The 16,365-nt window shown below is 46.8% G+C and overlaps 1 protein-coding gene and 1 non-coding gene across 4 annotated transcripts in view; both read left to right on the forward strand.

Moving 5' to 3' along the window:
- OSCP1 (organic solute carrier partner 1) overlaps positions 1-8,080 on the forward strand; it is a 32,953-nt gene extending 24,873 nt beyond the window's left edge. For all 3 annotated transcript variants that reach the window (XM_015135483.3, XM_002802316.4, XM_015135476.3), the window contains 6 exons: positions 1,918-2,021; positions 2,791-2,919; positions 3,455-3,524; positions 5,055-5,194; positions 6,627-6,690; positions 7,731-8,080. In XM_015135483.3, the coding sequence (XP_014990969.2) occupies positions 1,918-2,021; positions 2,791-2,919; positions 3,455-3,524; positions 5,055-5,194; positions 6,627-6,690; positions 7,731-7,847 (624 nt within the window). In that variant the 3' untranslated portion in view covers positions 7,848-8,080. The remainder of the gene's footprint in view (positions 1-1,917; positions 2,022-2,790; positions 2,920-3,454; positions 3,525-5,054; positions 5,195-6,626; positions 6,691-7,730) is intronic.
- LOC114675032 (small nucleolar RNA SNORA63) lies at positions 7,405-7,533 on the forward strand. Its single transcript, XR_003726125.2, has one exon. It is a non-coding gene; the product is annotated as a small nucleolar RNA SNORA63 (small nucleolar RNA).
- Positions 8,081-16,365: the final 8,285 nt, after the last annotated feature.

The raw sequence follows: 16,365 nt of genomic DNA on the forward strand, positions 1-16,365 counted from the left end.
CTGCCTCAGCCTCCTGAGTAGCTGGGATTACAGGCACACACCACAATGCCCGGCTAATTTTTTGTATTTTTAGTAGAGACAGGGTTTCACCATGTTGGCCAGGCTGGTCTTGAACTCCTGACCTCAAGTGATCCACCTGCCTCGGCCTCCCAAAGTGCTGGGATTACAGGCGTGAACTACCACACCCAGCCTAAGATGCTTATTCTTGATTATATCACTAATATAAACTTTAGAATATTAGAGTTGAAGAGATCTTCGAGCTCATCTCTTATTTTACAGATAGGGAAGCCAAGACCCAGTAAAACTGATTAACTGCTACAATCTTTATGAGATTTAATCTGTGAGTGACCGAAACCTCTATACAGAGTACACAAACCCAGGAGAAGGAATAAGTGTAACGTGTTTTCAGTCACATAAAAGACCCTCAAACTTAAACGCCAGCTGGATCCCCCTGCCCCAGCCCCATCCTTCTTTCTAGTCCAGCATGTGGATAAGGCTCGGGCTCCAAAGTCAGAATCACAGGAGTTTGAATCCTCAGCTCTGCCCCTTACCAGCTGGCTGACCTTGAGGAGGCGTCTTAACCTCTGAGCTGCCTCATCTAGAAAGTGGCCATATGAGGTTCTTACAGCTCAAGGCCTGCAGCTGCATGGAAAGTAAGCAGGGAACCAAGGAATAGGGGTGGAATTTGGAGTCACCCTTGATTTTGAATCCTGGCCCTGCCTCTTACTGCTCTCTTTGGGCAAGTCACTTCACTCTCTACTTTAGCTTTCGCGTCTATAAAATGGGAGTAATATGACTCACCTGGAAGGTTTGCTGCGCTGCTCAAAAGTAGTTCTGTTTGTAGCTGAGCATGGTGGCTCATGCCTGTAATCCCAGCACTATGGGAGGCCGAGGCAGGCAGATCACTTGAGCTCAGGAGTTTAAGCCTGGCCAACATGGCGAAACCCCATCTCTACAAAAAAATATAAAAATTAGCCAGGCAGGCCGGGCGCAGTGGCTCACGCCTGTAATCCTAGCACTTTGGGAGGCCAAGGTGGGCGGATCACGAGGTCAGGAGATCGAGACCATCCTGGCTAACATGGTGAAACCCCGTCTCCACTAAAAATACAAAAAAATTAGCCAGGCGTGGTGGTGGGCGCCTGTAGTCCCAGCTACTCTGGAGGCTGAGGCAGGAGAATGGCATGAACCTGGGAGGCAGAGCTTGCAGTGAGCCGAGGTCACGCCACCGCACTCCAGCCTGGGTGAGACGCCATCTCAAAAAAAAAAAAAGAAAAAAAAATTCGCTGGGCACCATGGCTCACACCTATGGTCCCAGCTACTTGGGGGGCTAAGACAGGAGGATCACGTGAGCTGGGGGGCTGAGGTGGCAGGGAGGCAAGATCGTACCACTGCAGTCCGGCCTGGGTGACAAAGTAGTCCCTGTCTCAAAAAAAAAATAGTTCTGTTTGTTAAAATACAGTTAACTCTGCAAGTGTAATTTTTTTCTCCCCCTCTTTTTTTTTTTTTTGAGATGGAGTCTCACTTTGTTGCCCAGGCTGGAGTGCAATGGCACGATCTTGGCTCACTGCAACCTCCACTTTCCAGGTTCAAGTGGTTCCCCAGCCTCAGCCTCCAAAGTAGCTGGGACTACAGGCAGGCACCCGCCACCACACCCAGCTAATTTTTTGTATTTTTAGTAGAGACGGGGTTTCACCGTGTTAGCCAGGATGGTCTCAATCTCCCAACCTCATGATCGCCTGCCTCAGCCTCTCAAAGTGCTGGGATTACAGGAGTGAGCCACTGCACCCAGCCTCTCCCTTCTTATTGTTATAAACTCATAGGTAATGTCCCCAAACCATTACACACTTTTCACCCTCAGAATATTGATGTCTATGAAAATATACCAAGAAAAATGACAATAAATGTATTTTTTTCCAGGTATCCATGTTTCTAAAGGACAAAGTTCAGAATAATAATGGTCGCTTCGTGTTGCCGGTGTCCGGGCCTGTTCCCTGGGGAACTGAAGTTCCCGGACTCATCAGGTGAATTCCCAACAATGGTCAGAGCTATGTTTGGGGTGCTAGGAAATGCACATGGGCCACAGACAGAACGCCGCACTGCTGAGCCGCTCGTGGTCTGCCCAGCCCTTCTCTCTCTTTTTGTTTGAGACAGAGTTTCGCTGTTGTTGCCCAGGCTGGAGTGCAATGGCGCCATCTCAGCTCACTGCAACCTCCGCCTCCTGGGTTCAAGTGATACTCCTGCCTCAGCCTCCCGAGTAGCTGCTGGGATTATACACATGCGCCAGCACGTCTGGCTAATTTTGTATTTTTAGTAGAGATGGGGTTTCTGCACGTTGGTCAGTCTGGTCTCGAACTCCTGACCTCGGTTGATCCACCCGCCTCAGCCTCCCAAAATTACAGGCGTGAGCCACCACGCCCGGCCTCCAGCCCTTCTCTTTCTTTAGTAAAATAGCTATTGAAAAAGTCAGGTTCTAATCCCCGCCTTGTCGCTTAGCAGAGGGACTTGAGGCAAGTTACCCAGTTCCCCAAGACTGATTTCCTCATCTGTTAAATGGTTACTGTGTGGATGAATAAGATAACAGTGATCTAACGTGCTTACAAAGCAATTGGCGTATACATATGCTCAATAAATATTATTATTGTATTATTATCATTATTATTATTACAACCAGCACCTTTATCTTGAAGGAGAGTATGTATTCCTTTTTGTTCTGTAGTACAAAGAATAAAGAAGCCTCCAGAACTACCTAAGCTTGGAGAGCATTCCATCATGTCATACTTTGTATTGTAGAATGTTCAACAACAAAGGTGAAGAAGTGAAGAGGATAGAATTCAAGCATGGTGGAAACTATGTCCCTGCACCCAAAGAAGGTTCTTTTGAACTTTATGGAGACCGAGTCCTGAAACTGGGAACTAACATGTAAGCAAATTCTTCTCTGAGTGAATTCAAGTCCAAGGGAGGTTACTTCATTAAAAAAAGCAGCCTGACTTCTGTTATGAAAATCCTGCCGACAATAGGAGTAATTTCCCCTTAGGTACACTGCATACAGAGGCCTGACATTTCAAAGGGCACCCAAGAACGCCAAACATAAGGCAACTCAGCAGAATGAAAAGATACATGATGTTCCATAGCCATGGAAGAGAACTAGCCAAAATCTGTGTTGCAGTGGAAATCCAGAAAGACTTATCCTTTCTGTAAAGCTGCATGTCTTTTCAGTGATGCATGTTACCCTTCACAAGAGGAGGCATTGCCACCCAGTCTCCCCGGGTGTTTTTCTTTGGGAAGAAGTGAAATGTGAGGGGTTATCACTCACTCAGTTGCATTCTGTACCCACAGCACCTTTCTGGATGCTATTTAATGTCTCAGAATAAAAGCTACAAACTATGCTTACAAGTTAGAGGGAGGTCCGGGGAAAGGGGCTGGATAATGTCACCATTTTCTGTTGACACACCAGGTACAGCGTGAATCGGCCTGTGGAAACCCATATGTCTGGATCATCAAAGAACTTAGCCTCACGGACCCAGGTGAGCTTCTGCCTTCCTTGCCTACTCTCACAGCTTCTCTCTAGATACAGAAGTCTACATAAAGAGAGGTGGGATCGCTTTAGATTTTGGATCTAGCCAACATTTCCCTTGTTTTCAATCTTCTCCCTTCCACCTTATGAGTACACAAGTTTTAATTGTAGCTTTTCATGGAGACTTCCAGTGATCTCACTAATTAGGTAATTTTAGGCTTGGCTCAGCCACCATAATTAAGAGGAACCACCCACCAGGACATATGCAATAGCAGAGTACCAGTGCCATTAGGTCCATGATTGCTGACGTCAGCACTCGTGTGTATTCTGATCATTAAAACATTTCTTTGTAACGTTTCCCCCTACAGCACCACAGTAGCTAAGTCAGAGTTGGGGGTTTTAGTTTCTCTGAATTCCATCCTTACAAGTTTTCACTGAACTAGCTCCCACCTAGCTGTAGGAGAGATCACAGAATATTAAATTATTCAGCAAACATTTATTAAACTGCTTCTATGGGCTGGGGACCCAGGGACACGAAGCTGACGTAGATGTGGTCCCATCCTGAAGGGGCCTCTGGTACCCTGGGAAAGACAGTGAAACAAACAACTAAAATGAGGTGGAGGAAGGGCTGGCTGGGGATCCTGAACAAAGTGCTGTAACAGAGGAACTCACGTCTGTCCAGTGGACAGGGATCACAGGGATCAAGAAGGCGTTTCAGAGGCAGGGATATTGAAGTGGGGCTGTAGAGTAGGTAAACTATGAAACAGCAGAGAGGGAGAAATGAGCACACAGACCAAGGTGACAGAGGAGCAAGAGTGTTCCCGGGAGGAGGATGGCAGCGTCTCCCATGAGGCTTACGTAATGGATCACAGCATCATGGAGGCTTGCTGGCAGAGACTCACCTGGACAGGGACACTGAGGCCTGACCAGGAAGGGGCATAAACTATTTGGGCTTTGTTCTTTCGAAAGGAAGCAGAGGGGTTTGTTTCAAGCCAGGGAGAAATGAGACGAAAACTGCATTTAGTTAACTAGTGGCGGAGTGAGGGGAGAGGCAGAACAGGGGAGGCCAGGCTAGAAGGAAGAGGGGTGCAGGATGAGGCAGGGTGAGAACTGAGAGGAGGGAATGGACTTGCGGGTGTGTTCCCGGCCATCACCACCTGAGGGCAGTGTGGCAGCGCCTCTGGAAGGAGACTGGACTGAGGCGACTTGTAAATACTGAGGAAACCCGATTGACAGAAAAGGAAGCCATACACTTCTTCAAGGAGGAAGGTAGTGAGAGGAGAAATGTGGATCCCTGGGGCTTCCACTTATGCGGACAGTATGAAAATCTCTGGTTTGCAAAGTTGCTACATTCCCTCTGCTTCTGATGTGATTGTTTTTCTTTTGGTTAAGCCTGCTTTCTACACTTTATTTGGACCTAGAAATAATTTAAATAGCAATTGTTTCACCTTATTTTATAATACCTACCTGTGTCTCTGAGGTTTTAGCAGGAAATGTGATTGCCTTCCTGTGGCTAAAAATCATGCAATTGTTTCTGCAGGAAAGCATTGCTCCAAACCCTCTTGCTAAAGAAGAGCTGAATTTCTTGGCCAGGCTGATGGGAGGGATGGAGATTAAGAAACCCAGTGGCCCTGAGCCTGGATTCCGGTTGAATCTCTTTACCACCGATGAAGAAGAGGAGTATGTTTTAAACCTGTTTCGTTAAAGACATATAAATATCCCAAATGTAACAAGAACCCAAAATGACCATTACAAACCAGTGGCACTTATAAATATTTGTGTAAATATCACAAACAAAATACCAACAAAGTTAATAATCTAGTTAAATAGCCCATCCATACCAGGATGAAATGGCCTGAACCTTCCGGAGTCATTCAAAAAAAGAGATGCAGCCGGGCACCGTAGCTCACACCTGTAATCCCAGCACTTTGGGAGGCCAAGGCAGGCAGATCACGAGGTCAGGAGGTCGAGACCATCCTGGCTAACATGGTGAAACCCCGTCTCTACTAAAAAAAAATAAATAAATACAAAAAATTAGCTGGGTATGGTGGCACGTGCCTGTAATCCCAGCTACTCGGGAGGCTGAGGCAGGTGAGCCAAGACTGCGCCATTGCACTCCAGTCTGGGAGACACAGCAAGACTCCATGTCAAAAAAAAAAAAAAAAAAAACCCAGAGATGGTGTGATGGTGCGCACCTGTAGTCCCAGCCACCCAGGAGGTTGAGGCGGAAGGATCACTTGAGCCCAGGAGTTTAAGGTTAAGCAAGCTGTGATCGTGCCACTGCATTCAGTCTAGGAGACAGAGCAACACCCTGTCTCTAAAAAATAATAATCAAGAAAACAAAAAAAGAGTTATAATGTTTTACTTATCAGAGCACAGCTGAATAAGCAGTGTTAGAAGCCAGGATGACCAGATTAAGGCAGTGTGTTAAGAAACCAGAGTGAAGTTGGAGCTTGATTTCCCTGTGTTTGACAGTATCACCCAAAACCAATAACAATAGTAAATCACCCACGGTGATTTATAGTGCTTTACAGTTTACAGAGCACTTTTTCAAGCATTATCTCATGTGATCCTCCTCAAAACCAAGTATTTGGCGTGAGTGTCACCTTCTATTTCCCATTCATTGAACTACTAATAACTTCTTTTGTTTACTTCTGTGTGACCAGTACTATGTAAAGTCCTGGGGATGCAAAGATGGAGTGTAAGACCTAGAGCCTGTCCTCAGGAAGCTCTCAGCTTAGTGGGAGAGCAAACATGTACATACATAAGTTATTTCAGTGCCGTGTCATGAATGCTCTAATTGAGGACAGTGACTGACTGCACTGGCAGATTGAAGCAGTTGGCATTTGATCTAGGTCTTGGAGTTTGCCAAGCAGAGGAAGGGAGGAAACATCCTTGGCAGGGTTTATAATGAGCAAAGTCACAGAGATATAAAAGAACTTGACTTTCTAGATCATAGGGTACATTGATGGGAGATGGGGTAGAAAGTTCAAGAGAAATGGCAGAAGATGAGGCAGAAAATATAGGCTGCCAACTTATCAAGAGCCAGTTTGCCATGCTGGCAGGGAGAGAACCCTAACCTTGTACCCCTTTTCTTTACTATCTCATCCAGACAAGCAGCGCTAACCAGGCCAGAAGAGTTATCCTATGAAGTTATCAACATACAAGCCACTCAGGTACGTACAGGGGATTACACAGGGTCCAATCTTATTCCCTTCCTCATCTTTTTTTTTTTTTTTTTGAGACAGGTGTCACCCAGGTGAAGTGCAGTGGCTCAATCTCAGCTCACCGCAACCTCCACCTCCCAGGTTTAAATAATTCTCACACTTCAACCTGCCAAGTAGTTTGGATTACAGGTGCCGCCACTATGCCCAGCTAAATTTTTTTTTTTTTTTTTTTTTTTTTTTTTTTTTTTTTTTTGAGACGGAGTCTCGCTCTGTCACCCAGGCTGGAGTGCAGTGGCGCGATCTCGGCTCACTGCAAGCTCCGCCCCCCGGGTTCACGCCATTCTGCCTCAGCCTCCCGAGTAGCTGGGACTACAGGCGCCGCCACCACGCCCGGCTAGTTTTTTGTATTTTTAGTAGAGACGGGGTTTCACCGTGTTAGCCAGGATGGTCTCAATCTCCTGACCTCGTGATCCGCCCGTCTCGGCCTCCCAAAGTGCTGGGATTACAGGCGTGAGCCACCGCGCCCGGCCTTTTTTTTTTTTTTTTTAGTAGAGCTGGGGTTTCACCAAGTTGGCCAGGCTGGTCTTGAACTCCTGACCTCAAGTGATCCACCCACCTCGGCCTCCCAAAGTGCTGGGATTACAGAGGTGAGCCACCGCACCCGGCCTCCCTTCCTCCCTTCCGCATCTTACGTAATGTTGAACTTCAGAGACCCTCTTTTTCAAGCAAGACTCAGGCTACAATATAGCTGTTAAGTGCTGTGTTGTCATTCCCTCTGCTCAAATTAAAGTTGTTTCTTCACTATACCCATCTGCCATTCTGGAGCAGCCAGGGATGCTTGGTTACATACATGTTGATTAAGAAAAAAAAAAAAAAAGACCCCCTTCTTCTCTCTGATCAGCCTGTAACTACAGTCCCTTTTCTGACAAACAGGTGCACAACTGAAACATATCAGTGGTGGGACAACAAACTAAGAGCCTACTGCACAAAGAGGCGGCCTCTGCCAGCACAGCCTCTTCATGCCCTTTTACCTCTCATTTCCCTCATAGGACCAGCAACGGAGCGAGGAGCTGGCTCGAATCATGGGGGAGTTTGAGATCATGGAGCAGCCAAGGCTGAGCACCAGCAAGGGGGACGATTTGCTCGCCATGATGGATGAGTTATAGCTGTTCTGACCAGGCGTCTTCTGCCCCCAGGGAGAGGCTGCTGGATGGTGATCCCTGGGGAATGCCCCATGGCCCAAAATGATGCTGCTAGTTTTCTACTGAGTGAAGCCATTACGTCTAGTTCTTGTTTATGTTGTAAGGAACTGTGTGAGCCTCCCTCGGGGAGCACTCACTCTTGAAAGCACACACATACACATATTTTCAGTGAAATACATTCTGACTTTTAAACGTGACCTTTCCCATTTTATTCTTAATTCTGTGGCAACCACCGAAAGCCTCCTGAGCCATAGGTTTGGGCCCCAAAGTGGGTAAGGGGTCACCCCTGCTGTCATTTTCAGGATTACTATTTTAGCTTTCCTGTGGGGATCTACAAAGGCATGTAAACATTAACAAAATACTCAGTTTTCTGGGATACATTCTGCCTGTAGGCAAGTTTGAAATCAAAGACTGTTCCAGGCAGTTGCCATAAACAGTGAGGGCTCCGTGTAGAAGACCCTTTTCACCCTGGCGCACTAGGAACTGTAACCTCAGAGGCAGGGTAAGCAAGGCCACGGCGGGGAACACTCAGCTGGCCCCAGGCAGGACATGCCAGCGTCTGTACTTCCCCGCACGTCCATCTATCCATGCGGTGTCAGTTTATCCCATACTGAGATGTATACCAAGAGAATATTTTCTTCTTTTCAGCATGACATGTACTCCTTACCCCCAGGGTCTTCCTCTACCCCTGAGTGTGCTTGTCTTCTAAAGATGCCCAGCAGGATGTGCTGTGACATCTGTCTCCTCTGGGTCACCGTGAGTCACCAAGCAGTACCCTAGGTTGGGTGCATGGGAGGCACATGTGGTATGCGCCTTTCCCTTCTGCTTTCCCGCTGAGCCGCTTCCCTGGGCAGGAGTGGACTTTGCAGGATGCAGCAGGAGGCCAGGTCTCACTGGAATCCATGTAAAATGTCTCCAGCCAGGGCTGCCGTTATTGCTTCAGAAAGGCGTGGCAGCCCTCTGCCATAGGCTCCCTCCCGGGCTTGAGTAACTGGCATGTTCAGACCCATTAAATCCTATGGAAGGAATATCCAGAATGCCAAAAGGCTGGAGAGAAACTAAGTTGAGCTGGTCATTGCCTTAGATTGGGCCAACTACAGGAACCTCTCCATCCCCACACCTGGGACAGATCAAGGTGAACATCATTCTAGAATGTAATGGAATCACCATTTTCAAGCAATTCTCCTGGTGATTAATTCCATGTAACGGAAGCTGCCGTTTGGCTTTTCCAAAGGCAAAGGTTTTGGATACAGAATGTAAATCAGTGAAGGCCGGGCATGGTGGCTCATGCCTGTAATCCTAGCACTTTGGGAGGCTGAGGTGGGCAGATCACTTGAGGTCAGGAGTTCGAGAACAGCCTGACCAACATGGAGAAACCCCGTTTCTATTAAAAATATAAAATTAGCTAGGCCTAGTAGTGCATGCCTGCAATCCCAGCTACTCAGGAGGCTGAGGCAGGAGAATCGCTTGAACCTGGGAGGCAGAGGTTGCAGTGAGCCAAGATCGTGCCATTGCACTCCAGCCTGGGCAACAAGAGCGAAACTCCATCTCAATAAAAAAATCACCAATTAAATGTTAATTGCTCCCTACTCATCAAAGTTACACTTCCTTACCTATAAAGACACCCTCCCCCTCCACATACTCATGAAAAGTCTGTTGGGGAGGAGAAGCATATTGTGCTATAAAACACCTGTTGCATCAGATGTACAAAGTGCCTTTGGTTTTAGTCTCTTTTAAGCAATCTGGCCACCATTCAGGGGAGCCTGACTGGGTGACAGATGAATGGGAAAGTTCTGACCTGTTTTGAGTCCGGCTCCCACCTTGCTGTCACATATCAGAATGTCACCGCTCTGAGTGTGTCCCAGGGCCTTGGAGGTGGGCCGTGAGATGCCGAGAAGCAGCCGCAGCCTCCTCCCTCCACCTATCCCAGAGCGATGCTGACGATTTCAAACGTATCTGTCCTATCAGTAAATAAACAAGATACAGATCTCTGGTATGACAACTCCACGATGAGGCAATCTGTGAGTTTCATGTCTCTAGACTTGCACAGATATTAAGAAAAGCAAGTTTATTTGCATGGTGGTTCAGGACTATGAGAGAAAGCATGGGAGTCGGTAGGAGGCAAAGTAGATAAAAAGTAGGAGGTCGAGGCTGCAGCGAGCCATGATTGTGCCACTGTACCCTAGCCTGAGTGACAGAGTGAGACCCCATCTCAACAAAAATAAAAAAATAAAAATTCTAAAAAGATTTTATTTTCTGCATAAAATATGGATAAAGTACTAAAAACGCATGTATTCATTTAAAACCATGGCAAAGGGGCATAAGCATGTAATTCACCAAGACCCAGTGAACTTAAGGGGAAGGCATATGGTCAGAATCACAACACTGCACTCTGGCCCCATCCCTGCCCCCAATTCACCATGTCATCTTGGACCACTCACTAACCCTCACCAAGGGTCTCTCATCTATTAAAAAAGAAAAAGAACTCAAACTCAGCTTGCCCAGATAAGTTCCCGAGTTTATAGCTTCCTGGGCCCTGCCCCAGGCGGGACCTGAGAATGGGAGTCTTACCCAGGCTGCCCTCCACCCGCTGCTTTGGGGTATATCTGCTCTCTTTCAGCTCTTCTGTGACTGTAGCCTCTTCTCAACTAAGTTTCAAACCATCCCACTCTTGTTCTTAGGGTGTTAGAATGCCCTGTTGATTAAGTAAAGCAATGCTGTAGAAAAGCCAAAAACCAAAGGACGTTAATGGCTCCCAGAAGAAAGAAGTAATAAAAATTCAGAGCGGAGGAGGAAGAAAAAAGGAGGAAAATGTATTTATCTCTGAATTCTAAGAAGAAAGTCATCGCATTGTTCCTGAAACACCAGGCGTTTGGTCTAGGTCCTGCTGCTCACCGCGCAGAAAGCCAATCCCTGAGATAAGTATTGCCAAGGAAGAAGGCTTTCATCAGGTGCTGCAGAGAAGATGGGAGCTCAGTCTCAAATCCATCTCCCTGATTGACTAAAACTAGGGGTTTACATAGCAGGGAAGAAATGTTACAATGTGTAAGAAAATAAGAACTAGGGAGGGGCAAGGGGGCATCTGGTGCCCCTATCTGATGAGTTTCAGTTCTCTGATCCCATTTTTTAGAGGCCTGAAGGTCCTTTCCTGAGAAAAGAACTTAGATAAAACAAATACAAATTTCAAGCTTTAACAGCAGAAGGATCAATGTCTATGTTTATCCAAAAGAACAGTCTATGGGCCCATTTCACCATAGTCCCCATAAGTATCTAACAATTTTTATTTTATTTATTTTTGAAATGGGGTCTCATTCTGTCACCCAGGCTGAAGTATAGTGGCACAATCACAGCTCACTGCAGCCTCGACCTCCTCAAGCGATCCTCCCACTTCAGCCTCCCGAATAGCTGGGACTACAGGCATGTGCCATCACACCTGGTCTCACTATGTTGCCCAGGCTGATCTCAAACTCTTGATCTCAAGCGATTCTCCTGCTCAGCCTCCCAAAGTGCTGGGATTACAGGTGTGAGCCACCACGCCCAGTCTTCTAACCTTTTTTTTTTTTTTTTTTTTTTAGACGGAGTCTTGCTTTGTCGCCCAGGATGGAGTGCAGTGGCAAAATCTCGGCTCACTGCAACCTCCACCTCCCAGGTTTAAGCAATTCTCCTGCTTTAGCCTCCCAAGTAACTGACATTACAGGCATGCACCACCATGCCTGGCTAATTTTTGTATTTTCTTAGTAAATATGGGGTTTTGTCATATTAGTCAGGCTGGTCTCGAACTCCTGACCTCAGGTGGTCCACCCACCTCGGCCTCCCAAAGTGCTAGGATTACAGATGTGAGCAACTGCACCCAGCCCTTCTAAGAATTTTTAAAGGTAAAACTCACTTCTTCCCTCAGCTATCCCAATAGGAGAGAATAGACTTCAGCATGATAGCCAGATGCCCAGATCTAAACTGGATCAGATTCCCTCATCCACATCCATCTAGTCTATAACCGCCTGGTTTGTCACTCTGGATTACATTCAGTATAGAACCACACTGTCCATTTTGGAACCATCTCAAGCCACAGGAAACCATAGAAAGACAAATGCAAATTTTAGAAAATATATATTTAGCATAATACCTAATCTTAAAGACCCAAATTAAAATCAGAAAAGTAATACCACCTTTACCTACCTCTTATTCTCTCCAAATTGTGCCCTGGATAACTCCTTTTCAGCTGCTAAATTCCTGGACAGCTGACAGAAGAGGGAATTACAGGACAGGCTTGGGATAAGGAAACCTCCACATTGAATCTTCCCTGCATAGCTTCCTGATTTGGTGTGAAGTAAATTCTCAGATCATAACTTACCCCTTTGCAAGTGAGAATGTCAAGAGTCATTCCAAGGGCCAATGGAAATTATTTTTGATTATTTGATTACCTTAACACTTCCACCACCACCACCTCCATACACGTGTACATTCTAGATTCTTTTTGTTTCTAGCCAGTGGTGCCTCTGCTGACAAAAATAACATTACCTTTTCTCTTAGTTCCTAAGACGGCATGAAAACTCAACTGCATGGCCAGGCGTGGTGGCTCACACCTGTAATCCCAGCACTTTGGGAGGCCAAGGCAGGTGGATCACCTGAGGTCAGGAATTCAAGACCAGCCTGGCCAACATGGTGAAACCCTGTCTCTACTAAAAATACAAAAATCAGCCAGGTGTGATGGCACATGCCTATAATCCTAGCTACTTTGTGGGGGCGGAGGCTTAGGCAGGAGAATCACTTGAACCCAGGAGGCAGTTTGCGGTGAGCCGAGATGGTGCCACTGCACTCCAGCCTGGGGGACAGAGCGAGACTCTGTCTCAAAAAAAAAAAAAAAAAAAAAAAACTCAGTTGCATTAGGCCTGATGGAGCCACACACCACCAGCAGTGCCAGCAGTGCAAGGGGCAGGCCCCAGGGCCTAGATGTGCACAATCACCTCAGATCACTGTGCCCTTCGTTCTCTTTATAGAGCTCCCTCACTCCCTTTTGAAACACTGAGGCCAGCAGGTTTCCCAGCGGGGGGCCCCATGTCAGCAAAGGACATTTGACCCGTTTTCTGGATATCCTCAAGACTCCTCAGCTTAGGTTACAACTGACAAGAAGCTAATATTTGTTTTATATTGATTAATATTTAATGTGTCCCTCATATCTCCCCCCTACCTCAAATATATTCTGCTTCAGGTGTTTATCTGAGTGGCTGCTAAGGCTCTCCTCCTCCTGTAAAAACGTGCCCAGCTGAGGCAGGAGAACAGGGTCTGGAGGCAGGAACCTAAGGCCAATTTGCACTGACTTCCTAGAACTGAATCAAAAGGAAAACCCCACCTCTCCACGCCCAAGTAAGGAAAGGATCAGAAGCTACTCCCTTTGCAACCCCCACTTTCCACTGCCTCACAGATGAAAAATGGAAAGTACCTCTGACTGGTCCCTCCCACAACCAATCTGACTGGTTGTGGGGCAGGTTTTCATTTGCATAGGGTGTAACCAAGTAACCAACGGGAAACCTCTAAAGTATTTAAACCCCAGAAAATTCTGTAACCAGGGCTCTTGAGCTGCTTGCTCGAGCCCACTCCCACTCTGTGGAGTGTACTTTTGTTTCAATAAATCTGTGCTTCTGTTTTGCTTCTTCTCTCATTGCTTTCTTTGTGCATTTTGTCCAATTCTTTGTTCAAAATGCCAAGAACCTGGACAACTCATAGTCAAGACTGTCAACCAGTAACACAGCTACTCCTTTGGCCCCTGCTTCTCCACGGGCTGCTTCTCTCCATCTTCGTTGTTCTAGCCATTCTGCTCTGTTCCTCACCATGTAGTCATCAGCTTCTTAGCTATGGGGCCAGCACTGCACTGCACAGATCTCAGCTCTCAGGTCTCCAGGTGCCAACATTGCTATTAATAGATCCAAAAGCCTTTTCTCATCCCCATGCTCCTTGGCTTTTTGGTTTTCTGTTTTGTTTTTGAAACAGGGTCTCACTCTGTTGCCCAGGCTGGAGTGCAATGGCACAATCATAGCTCACTGAGCCTCCAGACTCCTGGGCTCAAGTGATCCTCCCGCCTAGGCCTCCCAAAGTGCTGGGGTTACAGGCATAAGTCACCACGACTGGCTCCTTGGCTTTTTGAAAGCTCTTGGCCCTGCTCAACACCCTTTTCTTCCTAAAACTCTCTCAACCGTTCACCTCTGTAGCTCTAATCACATCTTTCTGACCATACATCCTCTCTCTCCCTCAGTGCCTTCTGACTGAGGACTGCTCTGTATGATACAGAGTTCAACACAGCCATTTTATAAAGTCTGTCAAAATAGCCAAGTCAATGGCACAGGATCATTATTTCATCCCTGGCTGTCTTTCCCACTCCTTCTCCTCATCTCTCACTCTGACTCCTTCTCATCCTTAGCCTATTCCTTATTCTCATCCCATTGCTGATTCCAGTGTCTGATGTGCCCACAGGGTTTAGTTTCCACCCTTTCTGAAAGTTGCTCTGCATTACTTATTTTTCAAAAATGTCACTACCTTCAACCCTTACCTCTGTGTTGTCACCCCCAGGCCCACCTGTGCTGCAGGCTCTTTCCCTGGATGGTCCACATCACCTCACACTCCAGTGTCTGAAAATGCAGTCATTTTCATTGATTTAGTACATTTACTTCACTTTCAAAAGGCATGAAGAGGGCCGGGCGCGGTGGCTCAAGCCTGTAATCCCAGCACTTTGGGAGGCCGAGACGGGCGGATCACAAGGTCAGGAGATCGAGACCATCCTGGCTAACATGGTGAAACCCCGTCTCTACTAAAAAAATACAAAAAACTAGCCGGGCGAGGTGATGGACGCCTGTAGTCCCAGCTACTCGGGAGGCTGAGGCAGGAGAATGGCGTGAACCCGGGAGGTGGAGCTTGCAGTGAGCTGAGATCCGGCCACTGCACTCCAGCCTGGGTGACAGAGTGAGACTCCGTCTCAAAAAAAAAAAAAAAAAAAAAGGCATGAAGAGGTCAGGCATGGTGGTTCATGCCTGTAATCCCAGCACTTCGGGAGGCTGAGGCAGGCGGATCATTTGAGGTCAGCAGTTCAAGACCAGCCTGGCCAACATGATGAAACCCCGTCTCTACTAAAAACACAAAATTAGCTGGGTGTGGTGGTACACACCTGTAATCCCAGCTACTGGGGAGGCTGAGGCAGGAGGATCACTTGAACCCAGGAGGTGGAGGTTGCAGTGAGCCAAGATTGCGCCACTGTACTGTAGCCTGGGTGATAGAATGAGACTCTATGTCCAAAAAAAAAAAAAAAAAGGCACGAGGAAAATTTTTTAATATAATACAAAATAAGACAGTTTTCCATAGAAAAAAACTAGAAGTGGCTGCCAGAATAAGTGTCTTTCCCCCTTCTTAGAACAAAAAAAAGACAATGCTCACATTTGACATTTGTGCACTGGATTCCCTTCTGAATGAATAAAAAGGAAAGGGTTTGGTATAATTCCTGATGGGCGTGTCTTGTTTTTCGTGCCACCGTTTGTCATTGTGGTTTCCCATTTTACTGTCATAACTGGACAGACATTTTTGTAAATTCAATAAAAATACAAAAAAAAGGTTTAAAAAAACTGGAAGCACATGGGTAGAAGTTACCAAAAGCTTCCTGACCGTGAAGTGATCAGCTGGCAAAGAAGTCAGTTGCTGTCACTGGAGTGGTTCAGATAGAGGTTAGGGGAGCATCAGAGAATGTCATAAAGAGTATGTTGGCACTGGGTGGTAAATTGGAGCAGGTGACCTGGGAGTCGACCCTAACTCTCAGGATTTTGTGATCCTCTGACAATTGGAAACAGAACCACAACAGAGCTCACCTAAAGAGAACAGAGAGGCTGGGTGCGGTGGCTCACGCCTGTAATCCCAGCACTTTGGGAGGCTGAGGCGGGTGGATCACGAGTTCAGGAGTTCAAGACCAGCCTGGACAAGATGGTGAAACTCTGTCTCCACTAAAAATACAAAATTAGCCAGGCACAGTGGTGGGTGCTTGTAATCCCAGCTACTTAGGAGGCTGAGGCAGGAGAATCACTTGAACCCAGAGGGCAGAGGTTTCAGCAGTGAGCCAAGATTGCACCACTGCACTCCAGAGTGAGACTCTGTCTCAAAAAAAAAAAGAGAGAGAGAGAACAGACAGGCCGGGCGTGGTGGCTCACGCCTGTAATCCCAGCACTTTGGGAGGCAGAGGCAGGCAGATCACCTGAGGTCAGGAGGTCGAGGGCAGCCTGGCCAATATGTTAAACCCTGTCTCTACTAAAAATATAAAAATTAGCTGGGTGTGATGGTCTACGCCTGTAATTCCAACTACTTGGGAGGCTGAGGCAGGAGAATTGCTTGAACCTGGGAAGCGGAGGTTGCACTGAGCCAAGATCACGCCACTGCACTGCAGCCTGGGTGACAGAGAGAGACTCCATCTCAAAAAAAAAAAAAAAAGACAGAACAGAGAAATTCAAGG

The sequence above is a fragment of the Macaca mulatta genome, chromosome 1, assembly GCF_049350105.2.
Source record: "Macaca mulatta isolate MMU2019108-1 chromosome 1, T2T-MMU8v2.0, whole genome shotgun sequence".
In the NCBI taxonomy this organism is placed as follows: Eukaryota; Metazoa; Chordata; class Mammalia; order Primates; family Cercopithecidae; genus Macaca; species Macaca mulatta.